The 26,416-nt window shown below is 43.4% G+C and overlaps 1 protein-coding gene across 2 annotated transcripts in view; it reads left to right on the forward strand.

Moving 5' to 3' along the window:
- The first annotated feature begins 1,825 nt into the window (after nucleotides 1-1,825).
- The window catches only part of STUM (stum, mechanosensory transduction mediator homolog), a 48,466-nt gene continuing 23,875 nt past the window's right edge, over nucleotides 1,826-26,416 (forward strand). For both annotated transcript variants that reach the window (XM_074863858.1, XM_074863857.1), the window contains exon 1: nucleotides 1,826-2,076. In XM_074863858.1, coding sequence (XP_074719959.1) covers nucleotides 1,890-2,076 — 187 coding nt within the window. In that variant the 5' untranslated portion in view covers nucleotides 1,826-1,889. The remainder of the gene's footprint in view (nucleotides 2,077-26,416) is intronic.

Here is a 26,416-nt window from a genome sequence, read left to right on the forward strand (position 1 = left end):
GCAGAATTAATGATGCAGTTCAGTCTAGAAGTGGCTGCATTTTAATAGCGGGTAGAGTAAGCCTTACATATTGCCAACTAATCTTGAAGTAGTAAATTAATTAACTCACATTTGTCAAATGCTTTGAGATCTTCCAAGGAAATGTTTCATAAAAGCACAACCTGTTATTAAGTATTTCTGACAAAATATTGTTTTAATTAATCTTAGTCTTTGATTTTCTATTTGGGCTATTCTCACCATGGCCTTTTGCTTGCTTTAAGTGTAGGTAATGTGGGCTCGCCCACACACGATTTCCAGAACCTTTATCAGTTCCTCATCTGGTTGAGTCTAGAGAATTATATCACTACAAGTTATTGACAGTGTTCCAGCTGTGGATTCTGCTTAGTACAGGCTCTAGTTAGTCAATATTCATGCCATAAAGATTTCTCATCTGACTGTAATTTGATCAACCAGCAGGGAAAGATAGAATTCATGTCTATCATGGAAAGATTCATCAGATCTTTCCAAGAGGAAGGTGCAGCCCTCCAACAGCTTTGTGTCTAGGGGATATAATAGGCTGTCATGAACTATTTTGATGGAAATAGATGTCACCCTAAAAAAAAAATTAGCCAAGCCAGGTTGGGTAATATGGTCCAGAAACATGTCTAAACTGTGTTTAATCAAAAAGAAGTCAGAAGATATTTTAGATGAAAGGCACTCGGAAGATAAGCAAAGAAAACCTGTTGTTAAAAATAAGAGATTTTACATGGGATGTCTATGTTTTTACGGTTCAGGACCCCGCTATTAGAAAAATTTAAAAAAATATAATCTAGGAACAGGATTCTGCATCCGTGTCATTTAGCTCACCTAACTTTTTCGTTGTACTAATTTGTACTGAAATCGATTCAACTGTTGAATCCTGCATTTGCCAGGTGCCATTCCAGTGGCACACATAAAGTACTTCAAGATTCTGTGTTGGGGTCTAGACCCCTAGCAGGAATTCCTCGGCAAAATTACAGCTTTGAAATGCACAATGGGACCAGGCTACCCTCTCTCTCTCATGCAAAAATCCTGTACGTGTGTCACACTTACATTTTATATGAGGATTAACGCCTTTAATATTTTTCCTGTTTTCTCTGCTGAACCCTATCTGCAATGACCAGCCCCGTCATCCTTTCTGACTACAGACACGATCAAGTTCTATTACCGTTTCATCCATTAAACTGTGTACCGAACAATAATTACCAGCCCTACAAAGGGATATTTCATCTAGCGGTACTGATGTGAATTAAGATACATTTTCACACCGTCCCAAACTGCGATTAGCTTTTCAGGGGTATATTTTTCTCTTCAGTTCCTTCTAATTCCCGTGGCTCTCCTCCCTCTTCCTCCTCTTCCCCCTTACAGCAGGCTTTTTCAAACAATGAGTGTGGGTTTAATTTACACCTTTTCTTACACCTTCGGAGCGCAGCTATTTTTAAAACCGCACAGGGCATTATTTTTCACTCTCTCTCGTCTTGAAACGGCTTTTCCCCTTCCCAAAGACCAAACCCAGCAGCCCCTCGCCCCCTCTCCTCACTTCGCGGCGGCTCTGCTCACACCGCCCCGGCCGCGCGGGGGCATTGCCCACCGACGCCGCCCGGTGACCGACCGCGGGGTGAGCCGAGGCGGGGGGCCGGGCCCGGGGGGACGGGACGGGGGACCGGGGACGGGGGACGGTGCCGGTGGGGCGGGAACTGCGGCGGGAGCCGGCGAGGGGAGGGTCCGCGCGGCGGGAGCGGGGGGAGGCACCCGGGCGGGCGCGCAGGCGGGGCCGCGCGCGGCGGCGGCGGGAGCGCGCGCGGCGGCGGCGGGAGCTGGGAGCCCGCCGGGGCACCGCCACCCTCGGCCGCGCCCGCGCCGCGCCGGCCATGGAGCCCTTCCCCAAAGAGGGCGAGAGCGCGGCGGCCGGGGAGCCCAGCCGGGGCGCTGCCCCCTCCAGCGGGGTGGTGGTGCAGGTCCGGGAGAAGAAGGGCCCCCTGCGCGCCGCCATCCCCTACATGCCGTTCCCCGTGGCTGTCATCTGCCTCTTCCTCAACACCTTCGTGCCGGGGCTGGGTAAGGAGCGCCGCAGCCCCGGGCGCGGCGGCCGGCGGGGAGGGCTCCGCGGCGAGCGTCTGCCGGCGGCGGGGCGCGCTCCCCCCACCTGCCGCTGCTTCGCCCGGGCCGGCGCCTCGCCCGGCGAGACGGACCCCGCGGCGGCGGCAACTTTCCCCGACGGCGCGGCGGGGAGGCAGGCAGGCAGGCAGCGAGCCCGGCAGCGAGCCCCTCCGCCCCGGCGGAAAGTTTCGCGGCGGGAGCGGTGGCTGGGGCGGCGCCGGGGGTTCCCCGGGGGAGCGGGCTGGCGGAGAGCCCCAGGGCCAGCGGCCGCCCGTCCCTCGGGGCAGCGGCCGCGCACCGCGGAGGGGGAGCGGGCGGTGCGGGTCCGCCGCGGTTGGTGGGGGGAGCGGCGGCGGGCGCGTTCTCCGCGGGCAGCGAGCAGTGCCCGGGGCGGGGGGCACCCGCCCGTCCCCGCTGCGCGCCCGGCGGGGCTTCGCTGGGGGATTCGGCGAGGCAGAGGCCGGTCTCCGGCCTCGGGGGCAGAGCATCCCCCCGCTTGCCCACCCTCCGTCCTCCTCAGGCGGGCTCGGCCCGAGGCTGGGCAGCCTGCGGTGTAAGGGAGGGGCTTCAGCTGTTCGGGCTCCTGCGAATTGTCATTTCGGTCCGAGGACCACGGCGCAGAGCGACTACATCGCTCTCCAGCAAAGGCGAGCTTTCAGAGCCCATCTCCCCGAGTTTCCTAAGGAGACCCCTGAAAAATGTTGGTCTTGTAGCACTGCTGTAAGGAACCAGTGTCCGGAGAAACTGGGCATTCTCGATGCGAAGTCCCTAGTGAGGGACTCGGGTAACGCATCCCTAAACTGTGGCTGTAATCCCTTCTCTATTTCCCTTTCCTCCTTTTTAATTAGGAAATACTTGCATACCGGAGCCTAGAGTTTGAACACTACAAAGGCACCTGTAACACGAGGCTAAATACAAGTATTCTAGCGGCAAGCAAAACATTCACATTTAAAAAACCCCAAACAAAACAAAACCCATTAGTCCATACCTTGAGTCTCTCACAGTCCATTCCTGGTCACCATTTCTGCTGCTGTGGCCACTGCAGAAATCTTCCTGTGGTGTAGGAGTACCTTCCAGCTTGCCCTGCCCTTACCTGCTTCATGTGTTTCAGGTGGCTTAATTCTTTCATGAATCTGAAATTCTTAAAGTTCTTCTGATTAAAGAATTACCTAGGTCTGAGCACTATACTGTGTGCAGTGTGTACAAGCGGTTGTTATTCCAGTGTGTTTGCTCTGAACCTACGGATGTATTCCAGAGGAAAACTTCCATCTTTTGAAATACCTCAGAATTTTTCTGTGGAAGGAACAGCATTGGTATATGTGCTTCCAGATGTAATGCTGCGTGCTCAGGTGTGTTGTTTTCACAGCCCTTGTGTGCAGCCACCTGAGGAACCTGGAGTGATAAATCAAACAGAAACTCTCCGGTTGAGTGCTTTTATGGGGTTTTAGGTTATTGTTATTTAGCACTTAATTTCCCACCGTCCTCAGAGAGAGGTGTTCAAAGATAGAGCTTTCAAAGTGAATGTAGTTTTCCGTTGGCGTTGAAGATGCTACATCTTCACTGTAGATGTACAAGAAAAAACCTGACTTACCATGCCCTTTTCCTCATTTCAATGATGTTTTACTTCATACTCTGCTGCTTTTCACAGCACACTAGAGAACCCTCAGTGTTCTTCATTCATCCTAGGAGGGTAGATCCCCGTAAGGCACCCTCATGCCAGAACTGGCTTGAGATGTGGTTATCTGCCCGGAGCTTTTCTCTGGTTGCGGCTGCTGGAGGTAGCTGGTGGTGTGCCTTCCCTCACACGGAACATGCCAGTAAAGAATGCCAGCGGATAGTGCTTCCATTCTAAAGGCTGGTGTAGGGCTCCCTGTCCATGCTGGCTTGAAAGCTTAAGAGTTGAATCTGGACTTTGCAGCCGTGTTGGTTGTGTTATCACCGACTAGCTGGACTAGCCCAAAATGGTTGTAATTCTATTTTTTTTTTTAACAGGTGGAGATTGTTCTTTTAAACTTGTTTTCCATTTGATGTGCTGATTTCAGCAGTACTTTCTGGCTGTATATACCACTGTTCCTCCTGATCTTCTGTTGCAAAAGTAGCAAAACAAAAACTACAGATTAAAAGAAATCCTTCCATGTGGTGTTCTCACAGACTGGCAAAAAGCATCGTTTTGGAGATGCATTCCAAACTCTGTATGCAAAGCATAGCACTTAGTCCGTACATAAATGAACCATTCGCTTAATGAAGCTGCTAATATTGAATGCATTTTGATAGAAAATTTGCTCCGAGATAATATACCCAGCTAGAATACAGCTATTTACAATCTCAGCCATATCCTGTCGTATACCACATAGCCCACACACAAGGGGAAACAGGAGGAACACAAATCTACTGGCAGGAATAGTCAGGGTAAAAAGAGATCTTGTGTCATCGTCACACTTCAGCCATCTCGATGAACTGAGCAACACTTGTAAAATAAATAATATTTGTGGTGGTGTGAAGTATTCACATCTAGGGTGTGATCTGTTCCCAGTGAAGTAAATAGCAAAATTCCCAGCAATTTCTGTGGTCCAGATTTATAACATGTTAAAATGATGTTTCACAGGCTTGCTGTATATTTTGCCTGCTTAGGTGGAGAGTGTGACTGTGTTTAGGTGGTAATGGAAGTTCTCTGTTTTTCAGTTCCTGAATTTATTCCTCATCTGTTTTGCACATAGTTGTCATTCACGTGTAGACTCTGCAGTGCAATTGCAATAAAGGGTCAGAAGCCACTAGAATAGACAAGAAAATGGGCAACACCGAATAAATCAAGTGTTCCACTGCTTGGAGACGTGTGCATTTGACATGTTTGTTAGTGCCCAGTATCTCAAACCAGTGATATCTACATAGAAGTGGTGCTCCGATGCAGGCTACCAACTACTTTGCAAGCCACTACTTTTTTTAGTTAAATTATCTTTCCTATGTTATGGAAGTTATCTATGAGGGTGAAATCTGAGAATTTTAAACATCCAGTTTATTTTTCTTTTATGCTGTTTACATTTTGTAGTACTACTCTATTTGGACAGGAGAAGTAATGATTTCTCTTTGTTTATAATGTTTATTTTTTTCAGTTGGTTAATTTTCAGCGTTTTATGTAGTAACCCAGAACTGCAGATTTTAAGATGTATTGTAAACTGGGTTTTAATTACTCTTTGCATGTGTGTTACAAAAGACTCGTAGGAAATTTTTCATACCGAGGGGATGTTAACTTTTGTCTTACCAAAACTTGAAATTCAGACAAAATGCAACCTAAAAAATCTTGATTAGGCTATCTACTTGTAATCTGTTTTGCAGAACAGCCTTGAAATTACACACTGTTTCCATGCACTGTGATAGACTCAACCACTTGGAGACATCCTGGATCAGAATTTTCAATCGTCCGATGTAGTTTTCCTCGTCTGCATCTGATAGTGCTGCAGGGCTGAGCTGTAACAACGGTGTCCCTAGCTCAGGTTCATAAAAGGTAGCATGAAAGGGAGAAGAGGGAGCTGGTGTTCTCAGCAGGCGCTGCGGCAAAGGCCATCATGCCGTTGGCTACCAGCGTTCCAGCTCTGCCACAGGCACCCTGTGCCACAGACACTGTAACCTCTAGTTTGGCTTAGGGCTTCTGGAGCAGGCTCTGAGGCCTCAGGGCCAAATCATGCCGTGACAAGCTCTGGAGAATGGAAGATGGTGACACCAGCAGAGATAAATGGTGGTTTATCCTCTCTTTTTCCGTTCCCCAGGATTGAGCAGTGTGCACCTCCAGCCGGTACGTGCTGCAGATGGCAACTGAGAGAAGGGCTGGCCATGCCCTTTAGCTGGCAGACTGTGTTCTCTTGGAGCTGCCGCGTGCCAGTCAGCGTGGGAGAAGATCTGGCTCCTTGTCATTCCCTGAGCTGATACAAGGGAATCTTGCCCTCCTTCCCACGCATTTTTCCTTCCCTCGACATCACGTGTGTGGGAGGGGGAAAATGAAGGTGGAGAACTTGAGGCAAATGTGAGAAGTGAGTGGAATTATCTGAAAGTATGAGGTATTCTCCAAGATTAATCCCTCCTGTCAGGAAGGGGGTGGACTTTTGGATCACAGCCTGAATTATACATGTATACTATTTTTATGTAGGGAGTAATTGAAATACGTAGCATAAAATCATGTTAGTGCAAGATAGGAGAGCAGCCACCCATGTGCCATGAAGTAGCCAGAGGAGGAGATCATGAGTGACAGCCTCTCACAGACAGCTAGAGAAAGAAGGGATGATTCTCAGCCCACTTAACTGTTTTTCTCCTGCAGCGTAGAGCTCTCCTGTTCCTGGGTGTGTCAGCTCCGTATCACGAGTCTTCTGCCATCTGTTTATTCTGCTTTAGTCTTGATGGAGTTGAAGGGCTAGACCTCCAGCTATGTAAATACGGCTTTAATGCTCGATTTATAGAAGCCAAGCATCTGCAGAAGGCTCTCATTAGAAGCCATGGCTCTCTTCAGCAGAATGAGCTCTCCAAAGAACTGAAGTACAGATCACAACACTCAGGAAAGTTGCAGGGATGAGATCTGCATAAAATTATCAATACCCATTTTATTTTTGTTGGAATGGTAAACAAGCAAACATCCATCATCTGCATTATTGAAACAAAGAATTTCAAGGAAAAAACAGATTTTCTTACCTACAGTAGAACAAATATTGCAGAAAAGAAATTGGGGCTTTCAAACATCTGTGCATTAATCTCAAACTTGCTGTGGCATTTATGATCCTTCTTAATATTTTTTTTTTTCCTATGGACATGCAAATCGATGAATCTGGGTGATTTACAAGCTCATTTATGGAAAAAAAAGGTTTTGCAAGTGCTTGTATGAATTTGTGTTTGTGAACTTTACTGCTGTAATTCTTTAGCTAACTTTGCTTTTCAGTCAGTGATCTATAGACCACTGGTAGTCTGCAGAAACAAGCTATTTATTCACGAGAGCATAATTAAACAAAGCAAACCTCTTGTCAGTAGACTTCACTCTGGGTTTTGTATTTTACACTGAAAAGATCAAAAAGTTCTTTATGGTAATTTCTGCTTTTGTGAGGTGGGAAGGGTGATAAAATGTGTCCGTCCAGGTTACTGCTCCATTACTGGTAGCAGCGGTATCAGCTGTGCTGTAGGTATTCCTCATGGTGAGGTAAAGCTGGGCACAAGAACAACTGAATCTGCAGGTTTCTACTCCTGCAGGTTCTGTTCTTGTCCGTATGGAGAAGGCCATTGTTTTCCTCCTTTTTTTTTTTTTTTTTTAAACAGAGATGTAAGTGAGAAATCTAAATGTCTTATATAACTTACTTGGCTGATCACATTGAACAGTCATTCAACAATCTTGCCAGCACAGGGTAGTCTGGAATATTTTTGTGCCATGAAGCGTCTGGACCATCTAGAATGACAAACAAGCTTGGAAAACTCAAAAGTGATTCGCAGATAATTTGTGACCAGAGTAAATGCCAAATTATTTCAAGTTTACAGCTTCTTGGTTGAGACAACTCCAACCTATGTATCTGATCAGCAAAACAACAGTAGGGTTTTATCTTTGCTGACGGATCTGGCGTGGCCCTTCAGTTTTTATCCAGTGTCTGACTGTATTTTAGGAAGAGAGCTGCTTTCCTCTTTGCGACTGTATTTTATTAGACCCTACTTGCCTGAATACTTAATATATTCTTCTTCCTCCCTTTCCTGTGTTTTACACTGGATCCCTTTCTTGAGTTTATCTGCTTAGCCCTAATGGTCACATACGTACATGCCTTCTTACTCATCATTCTCCTGTGACCCTTGCTTACAAATGCAGTTATGGGCGTACACAGCAAAAGCACAGCAGTGCCTTGTCCCTGACCACAGTCTCTGTCACAGTACAAATATTTAGTACTGTTTATGTCCTTTGGTCACTTTTTGCTCTTCACTCCTTGTAGTTGGCAAAAATCAGCTGTTGAGCTCTACTTGTGTTTATAATGACTTTTTGGTTCATTTCACTGTCAAACTGTTCACAGCCGTAGTGCTGTTGCTTTTGAATTGCTGTCAGTGCCAGACCAACTTAAATGCAAACAAGTTTCTCTCCTGTCCCTCATGCCTTCTGTTTCCATCAAAATAGAAGACAAAAGAAATAGCCAGTGACATTTTCGTTCACTGGTTTTTGTTCACTGCTGTCGTTGAAGCAGTTCTGCAGTGGTATTCATTACTTAATGAACACGTAAGGAGACAGGGTTTGCTCAGCATTTTGCAGTCTCGTTTGTCGTTTAATGCAATTTGGACAGATGTACTTGAAGATTAAGAGTGAAGGTGGGAGCAGACAGCAGAGAAGAGCTGTTAAATGGCCAAGTAAACCAATTGAATTTTAAGGAGTCTGGAAAGCTGTACCAGACGAAGGGTGTGACATAGAGAAAAATAGAGAATCAAGCCCAGAAGGAGAAAAGGCCAAAGAACTGGAACTTCTTGCAGCAAGAGAGGCAAGGAGTGAAAGGATTTAAAGACAGAAGCAACTTGGATGAGGAGAATGCTTTTGACGGGTGAATTTTGGCTAGTCTGGATTGCAGGATGGAGGTGAGTTGTTCTCCTGCTCTGAATCAGTGGGTGTCAGAGAGATTTACAAACTCCGAGAAAGCACCATTGCCTGCAGCAGCTCTGCCATTTTACCTCTGTTCCACCACGAAAAGAGCACTGAGAGTTTGTGGAGCTGTTCAGGATAGTCAAGGGAGGAGTGGAAAGCAGAAACCAGCTTCCTCAGGCTTTTTCTTATCCATCAAATCACATGCAGCACCCTGAACACAAACACACCCGTAGGTGGCAGCAGCTGGCACAAAGCAGAAAGGTGAATTTTAGAATCTGTATACAGTTTTGAATTTTGTGGACAAACAAGTGATTGGATGATGAAGGGATTCTAAAATAGTCCCTAAGTTTGTAAAAGGGGCTGGAATTTGCAATTAATTTGTGAAAACTTTCATTCAGAGGTGACCTGGAAGGGAGAAAAGGAAAAGTGCTTGCTGCTTTTCTTATTTTATATGTGATATAAAGTCAATCTGACATATAACATTCTTTTGTCTGTGTTTGGACTTGTCTTCATTTTAGAACTTTGCAACTTTAAAGTTACACAGTTGCAGCACTACAGTGGATGGATATGGACTTGGTAGCACTGTGCAAAGATGCTGGTCAATAAAGATAGAACACAATAGAATAGTTCAGTTGGAAGGGATCTGCAATGATCATCTAGTCCAGCCACCTGACTACTTCAGAGCTGACCAAAGGGTAAAACATGTTGTTAAGGGCATTGTCCAAATGCCTCTTAAACACTGACAGGCTTGGGGCACCTCTCTAGGAAGCCTGTTCCAGTGTTTGACCACCCTCTCGGTAAAGAAATGCTTCCTAACGTCCAGTCTAAACCTCCCCTGCCATGGTTTTCAACCATTCCCACATGTTCTATCACTGGATACCAGGGAGAAGAGATTGACACCTCCCTCTCTGCTTCTCCTCAGGAAGCTGTAGAGAGCAATGAGGTTGCCCCTCAGCCTCCCTCTCACCAAACTAGACAAACCCAGAGTCCTCAGCTGCTCCTCATAGGATGTGCCTTCCAGCCCATATCTGGAAGAAGGTAAACCAGTTTAGAGTGTTGTACCTATGTCCAGTACTTGAAATTTTACTAGTATAAAGGTTCTGGCATCTGGCAAACCTTACTGGCAATTAAAAACATTATCTGTGCCTTACACAACTTATGCTGGAAGTTATGGCTCCAGCAGCAGGGGAAGCAGGAGGGGATGCCCACCTCTGCTGCAGCTACTCCAGTTCACCGTTCAGCATCTTATTTGAAACTGCAGTTAGAGTTCATTTGCCTTTCAGATGCTGGTCTGTGAACTGGAGCAGCTGTGGTGTGATGCACATGTAAGGAAGCTGGTGTGGCAGCAGTATTCCTTAGCAGAGAGCTGGAGCCAGCATCGCACAGCAACCTTAGACATTATGGAATACAAGTGAGACCCAGGACATGGCATCAGTATGGGCCCAGCCTCACATGAGAAAGAAAAGTTGGTGTTGACTGAGCTTGCTTTAGAGATTCCAGGAATGTGAAACCTGGGTTTCCCTGGTTCTGCTGAAGATTGGGAGATTTTTCATTAAGTGAAGGAGTTAATCTCTCTTCCTCTCCCCAGGGTTTTTGAGCATTTATGTTAAGTAGGAGCCCCAAAATAAAAATATTGTAAGAGCTTGAGAAAAATCAGGTGCCATTCTACCTAATTATATTTCACTTGTTGATTTCTGATATTATAAACTTACTAGGTTTCATTGTGTGTAGAGTCAAGTTGAAAATAAGTCGACAGAACTTGAATATTTGATTTAAAATACTAATTTCCACAGATTTTCTTTCCATCTTACCACTTAGAAGCTGCCTCTCACCCTCCTTCCTCCAGCAACATAGTCCTTATTGTAAAGGCAGTTCAAAGCTCAGTTTTTCCATTCCAAGGGAGTTACAAGCCAAACAATTTCTAACTACTTGACAGCCCCTCAAAAGGCCTAGCAATGCAATCCTGACTCTCACAATATTTGGTGTTTCCTCAGAGCCCTGTCCCCTGAGGCTCTTGATTAGATGAGAATCTCTGCTTTCAAGAAAAGAAAAAATGTAACTCTCATGGCTTTGGAATAGAATTTGAAGATATGATCCCATCTCAAAAAAAAAAAGAAAGAAAAAGTGGGGGGGGATGGGGGGAGAAAGAATGAATTTCATTTTTAAAAAATCTCAGTTTTAGAGAACTTGATTCATGATTTTTCAGCACTGGAGGATGGCAATATTATACTGAGCCTTTAAATTAAAAAAGTAGATACATTGCTGACTAATTTACAACTCTGCCAGACGAGATAAAACCATGGACACTCATGTCTTTAAGAATATGATTATGAAATATCCAGATGAGTGTATATAAACGAGATGGTTGATGGAAGTTGATTGGTAATACACTACGTTAAATTAAAAGTTCCAGTATAAGCATACCCAAAGGATATGCCCGGAATAGATCATGGTCAAATCCTGCTAGAGGAAAGAGTGACTACAATCAATAGAGGAACTCCTGGAAACATAATCACGTTCACTGCAGGGGTTTGACCTGTGCTGCATTTCTGACTTCAGTAATAATGCTTATAATACAAGAAACTGTGCAGGGGACTCAGGCTGCCGTCTTTAATGAATTTAAACATATCACAGATAATTATCGAGCATCTCACCAGCTTGTCATTTGTCTAGGCTGAGCTCTCAGTTTGCCACAAGCATTAATGAATATCCACACGAAACTTACAAATGCTCTGAATTTGTAGATAGTCATTTTGTATCAGTTGTAACACAAGCAAGTTTATAAAGAATGGAAAGGCTAAATGGTCAAATTAATCTTGAGATTTTGCTGGAAAAAATTTCAATTGAACCAAGTAAGAATGTTGTTTTAAAAAAGTGTTTGTACATTTTTAGGGAAGTGCTATAAGCCCTTGAAGAACGGAGATTTTAATGAAGATTAATAAACTAGATTATAATGAGCCATTGTTACAAGTTTACTACGTTAAAAAGTTGAGTCATTTTATGAAGTATGAATCGTAACATTTATATGAGAATATTTTACCTAAAATAAAATAAGGCCAATGATTACATTAGTATAACACTGTCCATCTGAACAGTTTTGCTGTTTTAAGTTTAAAATACATATTTATTTGTGTGCATATATCTATTACATATGCCAGTACAGTGAGGTGAGATCTTGGGTTTAAATGATTTCTTCTTTACGTAGGTAGAAAAACATTTGTTGTATCTGTTTCAGTGCATTCATAAAAGAATGGATTTTAGATTTCATAATGGGTTTTGTTAATTTGCTATTTTTAAAATACTTGCAAGACCTCTTCTGTTGCCATGACAATTTGATTTCCATAAACACGATTTTTTTGTGTGTGAATATCCAGCATTGTATTTGCTGTGCTGCATTGTGGAAAGGAGATGGCAACTTGACATCATAGAAATCACTGTGTGGAGAGGCCCACGTAGTCAGACCTCTTTCACTGACAGTGGTCAGGACTAGGTTCTTTTTAGTAAGATAAAATAAGCTCTTGAATCAAGGTTTACGTATTTATATTCCCTGTAAATGGAAAGATTTTTTTTCATGTCTTCTAGCAAACACTGTTTTGGAGTCAGGAAGCTTTAAGTTTCCTTTCCACCGAAAATTGGTTCCAAGAATCTCAAGACTAAATTCTAGCTAAAACCTCCTTGGATCTACATACACAAAGAATTTGTAAGGACGTGCAACTGTCATTGCCCTGCAACCCACTCTGGAGTTGCTGTCCTAGTGGGAGGGCTTCACAAAGGATTTGGGACTGTGAGAAAGGACTGGTCACACAAATTGAGACATTTGTGAGGTGTAGCCAGAAGAAAATTCCTTCCTAGCTGTGGGATCGGGATGGTTCCCCATACTTTCCTTCTGTCTTTGTGAAATGATTGCAACAAATCAGACCTGTTTCTAAACTAATATGCTCCAGACTGGTTATTGGGTAATCTGTTGAAAGAGTAGGTACATTGGTTTTGATGTAGTTAGATGGTATGCTTGTGCAGATTCTCTGGATTGGGCCATTAAATGATCTCTCTTGATCTATTTCATTACAAAAGCATTGCCAGATCTTCCTGTCTGTATTGCAAGGATGATAAATGTTTTTTGCTGCGTGTCTCTGTTTAGCTCTGCACCCAACAAACTGATCAATACCAGAGAAGGCTTAGCAGGGGTTTTAGAAAACAAAAACTATTTTTTTTTTTTAAATACTATTTTAGACTCAGCATCATGAGATTTTTTTTCCTCCTACTGAAATTTCATTGTGGCTACAGAGAGCTGGTGGGATGGTTCCTTGTCTCATGTAAAAGAGAGAAAAGAGCACAGGAACTACAATCATTGGCAATTGTGAGTACAAAAATGCTTGCTCTCTCTTGTTTTTTTCTTTTAAAAGACAGAAGGTAATTTTATATATCGACTTGCATCTGAGTACTTATTTCACTCAGTCCTCTGCTCCTCCCACACATCCCACAAAACCAACATTGAAATGGATTCTGGTACTCCTTTGAAGCTGACTCCCTGAGGTGTTCTAACTTTCATCTTGTTTACACTGGTCAGCTGTACACGGTGACCGGATTTTTGTGCCTTGAGAGCTAGCCCCTTACGTCATATACTGCCACAGAGGCTAGCCTTCTTTTACACGCACGCTGCAGAGGTGTAGATAGCTGCACAAGTGCAAAGCAGAGCTTGAACCACGCCATGAGTGTGGATAGCAGAATGGGGAGGACTCTGTGTTCAGCCATCAACCATTCTGTGTCACCAACCAATCTTGATCCAAATAGCTCCTTACACACAAGAGTACCAACGTGCCAATTCTCATTTCCGTCAGAGTTAAGTCTTAGTATTCCCACTCTGGATGGTAGGTTCAGGGCAACGTAGTTAACAGTAGGATCTGTCTCCTTGTGCTCCATGCAGCTGATACTTAGAAGAATCCTGTGGTGGAGCCAGGAATGGAGTTTAGACCAAGCATTAGGTCCCAAGAACCACTCTTGCTCAGCAATTACACACTGAATCCTTCTTTCCCTGAAGCTGTGATGAATAAATGGTAACAGTCCACTCTTAGTATTATCAACACAAACAATAAAAGTTTTTTCTTCTGTGTATTAGCTAAAATATGGTATATATGGTACAAACGAAAATCTGGCCCATGTGTGTATATGTTCTGCTCTCACATCAGTGCTTTCCATCCACTAGATGTTCTTTCAGTGCTCGTTTACTCTCTGTGTGCCAAGGCAGAACTGGACAGAGAGGATGCCCTCTTCTAGTTGCTCTGTGGACTCCGGGTCACATTGCTTGGAGCAACAGTCAGCCATTTGAACCGGTGCAAAACAGGTATAAAATGTTCCCATTTCAAGCTAGACCCACTTGTCAGAACTGAGAATCCACCATGTGCAGAGCAGCGTGGTGTTAAGCCTCTAGAACCATTTTGCCTCACTTCTGCTCACCATTTTTGCTTCTTGTAACATTGAGCTGGCCCCTGGGGTTGCTCCTGTGAATAAGTGTTACTTACTGTGAAGAAAAATTGCAGAACTGAGCTCTTATATTAAAACCAGAGAAGACTCTTCCTAAGTTGCAGTTTATTTCCCAAATTAGCCAGCAACCAAAGCTAAAAATCTGAGGCTGTTGCATCACAAAACTTATTCTGCTTTCTCTCTTACAAATGTGGTTTTGTTTTAAATATTTATGACACTTCATTATGCACTAGTAAATGTTCTTTTGTGTTTGTGAAGAATGATACCTAAATTACATGAGGCCTTATTCCAATGACTGTGATTTAAGTCCTTCCTGAGAAGTCCACTATTTACTGGAATGAGAAGTGCCAAGTAGGTAGTTGAGCAGGGTTTTACCGCATTATTCAGTAGCACTGTGAAGTGCAGACTACACTTAAGTCCTGTTATGATACAGAAATATGAAGGAAGGGTTGCGTCACATGCTTGAACTCTTTGCAGTCTGGAGAAGCTGGAGAAAATAACCTGCTGAAGATTGTCAAGGAATTTGATGGCAGAACTGGCAAGAGAATCTACACAGACTTCTTGCAATTCAGTGCCTCAAATCACGCACCCATACTTTAGCTTCCATTAATCTCTTCCAAGGAAACTGTTTTTAATGACCAGTTCCATTGCTCTTGGACTTTGTGTTTGTCAGGAAGCAAGGTGTTGTCTGTGGCACACGTTAGTGAAAACACAAATAAATATGTAGGATGGACAAGGCAGTTTGTAGTTCGGATATGCTGGTTACTCCCTCACATGATCCTGTAATTCACTTTATGCCTATGAAAGCTTCACACTATCTTGTAGAGACAAGGGGGACTTCAGTGTGCTTTAGTTACTACATGACAAAAAACCCAAACCCCAAAGTCAAGCAAGCACAGATGCACCCTAGAGTTGTCATGTGAAAGAACACTGATTTGTACTGTGCTTTGTAGTTTAATATTAACAGAAATTTGCAGTAAGCTCCACTGTATTCCTTCTTGTTTACAACACAATTGCGTGCAAAATAGGGCCTTACTGTGACCTTAAAATGTAGTATTTTAAAATATATTATTTATACAACTGTGTAGGTGACCATGGCACTGTACAGTCAATGGAAGAAGAATGCGTTCTATCTCAGAAGGCTATGATAGAAATGTAACCCCAAGAGTCAGATCTGCATTAAAAGAAATCTTAATAAAAACACACAATACAGTGTAATGAAAAGAAAAATATTTCCTTGAGTTGTATGTTTAAAGGCAGAGTTTCAAAGGCACAGTTGGGACTTGTTTCTTAGCAACAGGGCTCATCTGAGCCCTGCAAACACTGTCATGTTGGAAAAAGATACCCTCAAGAAGAAAGGCAATATGAAAGGAGCTAGAAAGATCACATTTAGATGTCTTCCTGCTGTTGCAGGAGCATTTAATCAGCATTGCAAAGCCTTCAGGCAATGACCAAGGTCATTTTGATAAACTGTAATGATCAGAACAAAGAACTCGTTTTTACTTCTCTTTCTCAACAGGGAAGAATTGCAAAAATAACATTTAAACATTGGTATTCTAGGGATACCATAAACAATTAGGTCCCATCTTCCCTCTGTATCCATAATAACATGGTTGTATTCTACACTGAGGGCATAGGAGTCCTGCAGAACGAAGTTCTTGCTCTGTTGTACCTCATACTGTATCCTGTACTAGATGCTTCAGAGGAAGATCCGTAATGAACAAAGTTGAATGCAATAACCTGCCTGTAGCAAAAGCTCCTCCTAAAGGAGCTGATTAGCTAGCTGATACACCAAAGCAGGAGGTAATTTAGTAGGATTTAGTCAAAATAGCTTAATACCAGATGTTCTTTTTATTGGACATACTAGATGGGATTCATCTACCTGTGCATCTGAGTTGGTTGCCATTATAATCTGTGGGGAGGAATTAGGCACTACCAGCATGTGACTCATCTCTTCTTTAAAATAGGTTAAGTGAATCACACCCTCTGGGGGCCTCCATCTCCTTTTATTTTTTTGACTGCAAAGGGTAACTGGCTCAGATCAAGACGCCTCCTTTACAGATATCTGGTTAGGTCAGATGAAAGCTACCCATTAACCATTTTGCAAAACAAGGCATTTGCTTTAATAGTTTCAAAATACATCCTGCATTGCCCACACATCTTTTTGGATCTCATGTTGTCCTTACAAGAACTCATAAGTAGGTCTGACCTCCATGCTGTTTCCTAATGCATATACATCTACCATGTCTCATGTAATTTGTATATTTTTGAAGCTTAGACCTCCTAATCTTTCTCATGAGTCCTCACATAAAAACCTTTAATTTCTGTAATTATTATTGTTGCCCTTCCGCATAGCTTTTTGCTAGCTCTTTCCCAAAGTGTATGTGTATTGGGTGTTGGTGGCAAGGTTTTGGCAGCAGAGGGTTGCAGGGGAAGGGGGGACACCTCTGTGAGAACAGCTAGAAGAGAGCCCCATGGAGAGCCTGTGCTGGAACAGGTACTCCTGACACAACTGCAACTTGTGGGGAGCCCATAGTAGAGCAGATTTGTCCCTAAGGACTGCAGCCCATGGAACGATCAACACCCCCCCTGCCCCATTCCTCATCCGTCCTGCACTGCTCAGGAATGAAAGAGTGAAGTTGAACTTGAGGGCAAGGGGAAAACAAGGGGGAGGAGGTAGTGCTTTAATTTGTTAATTGTTTCTCACTATCCAGCATTGAGAGCTGTTATATTTACTAATGGGGCTGACAGATGAGAGCAGATGAATCTTGGGAACTGGCCACTGCCTCTCCTCGCTTTACCCCAGTCAGCCAGGATGATGCCTGGCAGTAGTCTCTGGTTATGATGACTAATGTAGAAAGGTTTCCCTTCTCACTCTTCTTCTGACTTGTGGGGCATTGACAACTCCATCACAAACTCGATTGTGGCAGCTTAAGCAGTTACTTCTGAAGTAACAGTGTCTGTTCTATGCCCTAGCTGGAGATAGCCACCTCACATCAAGAGATGGCAGATGAAAACATTAGTACCTCAGTGCAAAGCCATGATTAAAGTAAGCTAAATTTAAGATTCCGAAAGCTTTGGTAAGACTTTGCACTGAATCTTTTGTGGCACAGATACATGTTCCCTTCTGTTGACGATACGGCCTTATAACCTATACAAGGAAAAGATTAATTGCCTGATAGCTGGTCCTCTTCTGCCTTTAGGTCCTCGTATAGTTGCACGGCATGAGCACTTGATAGTATGCTATTGGACCAGTTCTGGTCTCCTCGAGGCATAAAAAATGTACCATTAGCACTGCTTAAACAGGAAGCAATATGAACTATGACAGCACAGGAAACAGACTTTTCAGACAAACATTCTTTAATACCCTGTAGTATCCTCAATTTCTGGTACATACTCATAATCCTAATCTGTATGTTTCACTTTCATTATCACCAAAAGCCTTAGAGGGCAGTGAGGCTCAAATAAGAAAGCCAGAATTTGATCAAGTAACCTCACAGCTCATTCACTATGGCCTCAGGTATGATTTAGCCTGGAATTCCTTGATTTTGGTGGGAATTAGGTGCCGAAGTGTTTTCAAAAGTCTGTGCTTTAGCTTCTTTACCTTCCTTCTTTTGTTCTTCAACAGAAGGTAGAGAATGCTAGCATACATAATTACACAAACATGCACTGGGGAATCATTAGTACTTATGAAATGCTAAAATACAGAGAACTAGAGGAAGTGCTTCTGTTGGTCAGTATGGACATTAGGAGAGAAGTAACAGAATAAGTAGAAAAATATATGCAGTTATTTGCCTATGTTAAAAAATATCGAAGGATTATAAATAGTTTAAGGCCAGACATTTGAGAAGGATAAGAACTATGTTCATGTTCTCTCCCTGCTGAGCAGTTTGGCTCAGCTGTTAATCTTCACTAACTGGAAGATAAAAAGCACTTTTCCAATAGACTTGTATTGCCTTAATCCCAGATCTAGAAATGTGATATTTCACATGGATCCCATGCCTGGTGCAGACTATCCCCGTGTTGTACAATTTGTCATTCAGCTAGCAATGATGAGACTGAACTTCCCCACAGCACCAGACAGGTTCTGCTTTGTACAGCCAGCCAATGTGTCAGCAAGTGTGCCAGCACTTTCTCCTGATACTCCTTTCTTCCTTAAAGTATCCTGCGATCTAGGGACTTGCTAACCCACAAGTTGTAATTGCATCCTGGTATTGTAGTAGCCTTTGACTGACCTTTCTTCTATGTATATTTTGATCAGTATTAGTTCAATTAGTAGTGAGGGGAGTTGATCACACTGTCTTACTCGGTCCAATCCTCTCCCACTCTCATCCCCCCCCAAATCTGGTCTTGCTTTTTGTCAGATGGTCAAAAAGAAGAGCTAGTTCCACATGACCCATAGCTACTAGCACATGCATTGGTTTGAAGCATCCTGCTGCCAGCCACACCATCTCTCAGGTAAGGCATGGTGGGCTTTGTGCATAGCATCATTCTACTTTCCAAACATTCAGCCAAAAGACCAAACACAATCCTGACGGCAGCTCATGTTTGCCTAGTTCCCTCCAAGAGCAGAGACAGAGTTACTGGGGAGCTTAGACAGCAATATTCATTCTATCTCTGCAGGAACAAGTTGGTTTTGAGAGTTTCTGGAAAGGGCGGGGTGATCTGAGTGTTGGGCCTGAAATACTCAGGCCTTTTGCAACAGTTGAGAAGAGTACAAAGCAAGATGCAAAGGTGAATGCAAAGATTTCCGAGTCCTGGGCTGCCTCTAATTTCTTGCAGGGGAATACAGTAGGAACTGCCAGGACAGCTCTGCAGCCTTGAGCTCACTCTGGGCTTAGTGATCTTTCACAAATCATGCATTTAGGCTAGCTTGCTCCACCTACACCCCAGGCCCACCCATGATTCTGATTTTGCTCAGCCCAGACACAAGTACCCAGTGCTTTTACTGTGTGCAGAAATTCCTTTTCTACATGAGGAGTACTTTCTGGATGAGAACTAAGTCTGCACAACCCTTAGGAACTTCTCATTAAGTAATTCTATCCGTGGATCTTGAGCCTAAACTTCCCTTCTCCCCTGCTGTCCTGTGTGCCAACTTGCTACTGCCTTTCCCTGCAAGGAGCTGCCATAGGACAGTGGTTCCATTTGAAGAGCACAATGTAATCATTATGGACTTGACATCCTACATTAGGCTCTTCTGCTTCAATTATTGCACTGTCCTGATCGCCCTAGTATCGGAGATTTTTTTTTTTTTTTTTTTTTTTTGCTGTGGCTGGCTCTGATGCCCCAGAGTGTTGGTGGTCCTGTTCCAATCTGTCTCCGAGGAAAGTTTAGTAAGGTGCAGCTGCTTTGTGATGTGGTCCTAATGCATTGACGTACTTGGATTTTACATGGAACAGACATTCTTCTCTAGAAAATACTAATTGTAAAATTTAAGGTAATTTTTCATGACTGCATCTGGTTAAACAAATGTTCCTTTGAATTACAATAACAGGCTTCTGCTATCAGATTGTTCTGTTTAGCACAGCTAAAAATACATGCTTATTTTTTTTCATTGCAGCCACAATAAAAGATGGCAGAATAGCTCTAATGCGTCAGACCATTGCTTTTGTACAATACTGTACTAGAAATTTTGCAAGATGTGAGGGAAGAAAAAATGCTACATTTTAAATCACTAAAATAGAAGAAAAATGAATTATTTTAGCTGGAAATGTGGGGTTATTTAATGCTTAAGTGTAGGAAGCTCTAATGACTGTAGAAACACACTTTAGGCACCGGTAGGGATTAGCATAGAAGAGTAAGGAATTCCTAAGTAGGAAGAGAACATTGTGGTATATAACTCTTTCAGAGAGCACATGGTAGTGTAGCTCATGCTTTAAGGGGCGGGGGGGGAAGCATGGACTCACCACAGTTTGTTAATTGAACAGCTTGGTTTCCACCACTACTCATTAACTTTGGGCAGGAGAAAGTATAGCTTTCTGTCACTTTGATGGTTAGAACTGCAGATACCTACATGTAAGAAAAGTATCTGACCTATTCATTAGTCTTAGAAAAATAAAAAATAATAATAATAAAAAAAAAATCACACAACAGTGGTTTAACTGACTTCACCTTTGTAAATGACTAATATGGATGAGGATATTTGTTAATTACAGAAATGAATTGTTGCAACAAGTTACTCTGTGTCCCACAGGAAGTACAACAGATCCTTAATTCAAGGGTAAGGGTTTTATGTTGCAGGATATATAAATAATAACAGCAACAGATGTTCATCAGCTCCAAAAGTAAAGTCTTAGAGTGGAAAACATTTGATATGGTGCGTGGAAAACTGTGGCTGGAGAGTAGGCTATAGTGATTGAAGTGAGTGTAAGGAAAGAAAAACATTGAACTTGATGATGTGAGAGAGAAAAAGGAATAGTATTTAGGGTGACCTGAATGTGTGGAAAAAGGAGAGGGCGGAATTGGATACATAATTCTCCTCCTTTTCTCTTCACTTGTGAACCTGATTGATGGAAAGCTGGTGGTTGGTGTCATCAGTGAGAAACATTCACTATGCAGGGAAATGGAGTTTGACTTTGCCGTCTGCAAGTTATAGACAAGAGGATGTTCAAGCAGAGATACCAGAAAGACTGGGCAGGACGTGGGAGAAGCGCCCTAAAGAGACGCAGGAGTTTGAGTCACTGGCATAGAGATGGAGATGGCACACGAAGGCTTGTGTGCAGATGAAGTTTAAAGAAGGCATGGTATGGAGGGAACAGAAAACAGGGGGAAGGGCATTGCAAAGGCTCAGTCTGTGCCTCTGCGAAATAGGAAGAGAAAGATGGTAATGAGTGAGAAATGTCGAGGACATGGTAAGAGAGAGAAAGAAGGCAGATGGCAAGATGTCAAAGAGCCTAAGAGGCTCCAGAGCAGCTCAGGAGACAGAGATACTGCAGATGGAGCAGAGGTCTTGACGCTTGCCCAGACTTTTTGCAGACCTTAGTGAGAACAGTTTCAACAAAGGGCACAGAAGCCTCATTTGTAAAAGAGGACAAAATTGAGGTAACGTTGCAGCATTTACAGGGCAAAGGGAGGGAGGAAGGTGGTTAGGGTCAATGTAGGAGACTTACAAGAGGCCTTTTTCTGTAGTGGGGTAAAATGTCATTCTTACCTTAGTTTCAGCTGTGCAGTCCCATAAATTGAATTCACATGGTGGTGTGAATGCTGATACAGTGAATCCAGGCCAGAAATGAGCTTAAATTATAAGCAGCTATTAGAAGCTGTGGGGTTACGGGAGCTGGATAACTAGGCTCCCAGCTGCACAGTTTCAGGGCACAAGGTGAGCCTGGAGAGTTCACCAGCATCACTGGGCACTGTGGTCCTCCTCAGGTAGGGAGCAAGGAGAGCAACACTGGCTGCTGTACAGAGCAGAGCCTGTTCATTGTACAGCACCACAGACTTGCTAAAAAGTTAGGAAAGTGAGGGTATGCATATAGGATCAATTTTCTACAATTTCTAATTCTGCTCAGATTGCATGGATGCATATTTATGTTAGCCCTGTTCAGGTTCCCATTTGGATTTAATTCATCAGCCTTACACAGAACAGCAGGCATACAATGTTTGCCATGGCCTGTTACTATTATTTAAAAGAACTCTCTCTCTGCTGTTTGCGCTTCTGAATTGCTGCCAAGATCAGGTTAGACCTGATGAGCCAAATTAATCCCCAGTGTAACTCCATGGCAGTCAATGGATTTGTGTCAGAGCTGAATCTGGGCCCAATATAGATGTCTTTTTTGGCAGTAGGAAAAGAATGTCGACATAGGAATGAGTAAAGGTTAGATGAATGGTCCCGCAGCTGAGCCTGCCCTTTCAAGAAGTGTTTTCCCTCTACGCCCACCCCTTCTTTCCAAGGAGATGTGTTCTTTTGCTTTCCTTGCTGCTTGCTCCAGAGTCCTGAACCAGGGGAGCCATGCAAGGTACAAATGGCGGTCCTCAGTGGGTTGGAGGTTATGGAGATTTTTTGAGTTGCTCCAGAGACCCACAGACTCTTGAGAGAGAACAGTTCCTGAGAAGCTATGGCAGGAGTAGCTTTGGGGATATTCAAGAACTGCAGTATGAGCTCTTTGCAACAGGGAGAATCTTCTGGGGTTCATACATTGCATACCACAAGGAGATCCTGGCTCTGGCTGGCCCACAAATAGAAAATGTGAATTCTCTTTCCTCTGCAGGGTTGGTACCCCCCAAAAAACAGCCCTGTTTAGAAAATGCCATGGAAAACTAGGTAAGAACTGACCATAGTGAATTCCAGTTTGTTGAACTGGAGGACATACAGAAGCAGAGAAACAACGTCTTTGTTTAGGTTTTAAAGTCTTGTGTTGCAATGTCAGTGTCAGTCCCCTGCCCCCAGTCTGATGGCTTCTCAGTAAGGCAGGAGAGGACATTTAAGTCTGAATCTCATCTCAGCTGCACCCTTTAACATTTAGGTAAGTGCTTCCAGCAGTCTTGCATAGGTGAGTTGAATCACATTACTGTTGTCCCTAACCTTATTGTAACCTATTCAACATGAGAATAAAAAAAGAACAGACAAGATGAAACTATGATCATTTCCAGTTTCTCTTTGTGTAACACTTTCCTTGGTACATCTCACTCCATGTAAATCTTCTCTAACCTCTGAAGAATGCTGTGCTTGAGTCATTGTATAATACGGGTATTACTTTTCATCTTTCACTCAGAATAATTACTTGCTGTATTGTGATGTTGGGGACTTGGTTCTTTGTGATATCTACAAACAAATGCATATGCATTTTTATCTAATGCTGACCAGTAGATAGATAGCAGATTCTGGAAATTATTTGGTAAAGGGAAAATCTGTCGTGTAATGGAAATAACTGTAAACCGGATGCTGTTTTCTGCAAATTGGGAGTGCAACGACTCCTAGAGATGGAGGTGTGCAGGGGGCATTCAGATGAAAAGACCACATGTAGAATCCTGCAAGCCCACTTACATGGCTGTGCAGAGGCCCAGGCCTTGCTGGACATGTCTTGGCTGGCCAAGTGACAGTAGCTGTTTGTGTAGCCAGCTCCTGAACAGGACCCAGTATTTGTCTGTTTCTGACCTGCTCAGCCAAGCTGTGGTGTTTCCCTTGGTTTTGCTTTCAGACAAAAAAGGGCTAGACCTTGCAGGAATGATGATTTTATCCAAGTCAATATTTCTTTTACTTCTAAAGAAAGAAGGCACTTCTATATAAAGTGCTATTTTCCCTCAGTACAAAGGCAGCTCCCCTCAGAGGCTGGCTGAGCTGTTTGATAGGAGCATGCATGCGCTTAGGGGGGCAATGTCAAAGGTGGGGGCTGTTGACTTGGAGTTCACCTGTTTTGGCACGATCAGCAACACACAAGCATGCTTTCTGCTTGGGTGTACTGATTGCGATGAGAGTAATTGCGCCTGATGTTTAAGAACCAGAACAGCTCTTCAAAAATAAATTGAAAAATCTTGAGAGCCCTGTGTTCAAGAGCTGTTAATCATGTAGTGGCAGAAGGACATGGCTCTGGGAAAACAGATCCACTAAGCCTTGCGTAGAGTAGTTAAAGTTACTGCAATATCATAGAATAGCTGAGGCTGGAAGACTTCAGGAGGTCATCTCATCCTTCCTCCAAGTGGGTTAAACTAGAGCAGGTTGCTCAGGTCCTTGTCCACAATATCATGGGATACCTGCTGATGCAGATACAGTGCAGTAGCCTCCATAATCTCCACATCTTCTCCACACTAATAAGGAATCATCTTTTTAGTAAACTGTGCTAGCTGGGCTGAATTAATTTGTTTTGGCTGGTGCTCATATTCACAGAATCTGTGAAGTCATGGGTCACTCCAGCCTGCTCTATTTATGGAGCCTCCATTGGGGTAATGTCAGGCATAAGGTACCACAGCTCATTTCTCTGCTGCCAACAAATACTTGCTTTTATTGGTCTGCCTGGGGTCTTTCCCTGGGAAGCAAAAACAGCTCTGGAAGGCTCCAGATCTTCTCCCCATCTTCTCCGTAGGAGCAAGACTGTAGAGAGCAGGTCACGTGTGGAGGCTGACTCTGTACTTCACCTCTACAGTTAACAGCTCCTGCCCTCCTCACCAAAGAGAGTGTGGGTTGGTTGCAGCCCAGCTCTGTGTGGATCCTTGTCTTACTCATCCGACATTGCTCTTCTACAGAATTGGTCTTGTTTGAATCTGCTGTTCAAGGATGTTAGTGTGGGAAATTTCAGTTGAATTGGATTCAAGTGAAGCTGCAGAAAATGTTCCCTATGGTTTTGCTGAATAGGGTAAAGACAGCTTTATGTTCTCCATTAGGTAAACTATCACGAAATGAGATTTTTATTTGTTGTCTGAGTCACCTGAAGGTACTGAAGCCAAACTTAGAGTACAAAGCATCATCTCCTAAATATTTCATATGTTATGTACATGAGTAAACCAGCAACTTTACAGTGGTTTTAGTAGATGAAAGGTAAAGCACTTTACTTAAAAAGAATAGCGCTTTTGTGACAACTGTCCTTTAAAAGCACGATCTGGTCACTATTTGACTTACAGTAGCACTGAACAGAATAACAGAGGTATAGCCCTGTCATGTTAGGTACATGAAAGATGGTAAATTTCCTGGGACAAAGACCATCTAAATAGAAAAGACACTTGAAAGTAGTGGTGTTAACACCTTAATAATGTTACTTTGGCACTGCAAGAATAAAGTTACAGCATCAGAATTATTTAGCAAGCAGCTGTAATGCCAAGACTGAATTCTGGTCTCCCAAATCATATTCCAGACTCCTGGGTGCAGCACTGCACCTCCTGCTTGAGATGCTTTGGCTTATAAAATGCATGCACTCAGTTTTCTGGATTAAAAAAGGTCTTTTCGTTAGTCTCCTGCATGCTTATCACTTCAGATCTCTGAACATTTATGTCACAGTTTTGTTTTACATTCCTATACTACTTGAAAGATAGCTCGTGCTTTGGTGTGATTTTGGAGGCTGGCGCACTTTATTACACTTCCATTTCAGCTGTCCTGATCTGTAGCAAAACCTCTAATTGCTCTGCATCCCCATCTAACTTTCTAATAAGATTAATTCTGTCTTGCATCTTGGTAGTCCCTAATTAACATGATTCGTCTTCACAGTTAAGGACTCCAGGGTATTGCAGCAAGCTCAGATTCACTGCTCAGTGAGTCTTAGAAGTAGTTAATCTGTCCTTCCACCAGCAGAGCAAATGTGGTTAGGTAGCTTCAAAGGGCTAAATTCGTTGCAAGGCAGTGATCAGAAAGACAGACGAGGCAGTGCAGCTTGCAGACCTCGCCTTGAACTGCTTGGCTGAATGCAGACAGGCGGGGCAGGGGAGAGAGACCCTTCCACTGCCCTTAGCCTGCTGCTTTCCTTCTGCTCAATTAGAGCACCCCGAGATGGGCACTAATGGCACTTAATTAACCTGTGAGAGGGCAGAGGCAGGAAAACAAGTGAGTATTTGAACTGGCTTCACCCAGTAAAACACTGAGTGTAGTAAGAGCCCTTACACCAGTGTGGAAGTTAAGACTGGAGGGTCACGCCTGCCCACCTCCTGCTCCGTGTCCGACAGGAAAGAGCTGTCTGTCCCTGGTACAGATAATTTAGAATAAACTTCAGTTCATCACTGTATAATTGGCAAGAGCCTTTGTGAAAGCTCTTAGGAATCCATAGCCTTTTCCTCATTACTTTTCCACAGTTATGCAGCTCTTCTTTCCAGGGTCCTTTAGGAACTGGAGGTATCAGAAAGCCAAAACGCTTTCCTTACAGGTGGTTTTGTGGCCACTCTGAAATGAGGAGGGGCTCTCTCCAGACATTCTGCTCTTGAAGCTTCCAGGTTTGTTTGGATGAAAAGCCACATCCAAATTATTTCAAGTTATTTCAAATAATAGCATAAAATGGAAAGGCTCAAAGTTTGTTTCTGAATGTATATCAAGAAAACAAAATTGACTTCTGGTGGTGCTTGAGAATTGTAAATTAGGATCATAGTCTTAAAAATAAGAGATATTGTAGTGGAAGGTTGTTTCTGTCCCCTTGGTTCCCCTGCCACTTGGATCCTGAGCTCCTGCAGCAGATGAATGCAGAGCAGCCTGGGACTAGAAGAGCCATGGCCAAGCACCTAAGCTGGTGTTTCTGGTGGGCTGGTGGGAGGGGAGTGGAGCGTGAGGTGGAATAAGCACCTGATTTAATTGTAGACAGTACAGATACAGAGAGTTTTGCG

This window comes from Strix uralensis, chromosome 3 (genome assembly GCF_047716275.1).
Source record: "Strix uralensis isolate ZFMK-TIS-50842 chromosome 3, bStrUra1, whole genome shotgun sequence".
Lineage (NCBI taxonomy): Eukaryota > Metazoa > Chordata > Aves > Strigiformes > Strigidae > Strix > Strix uralensis.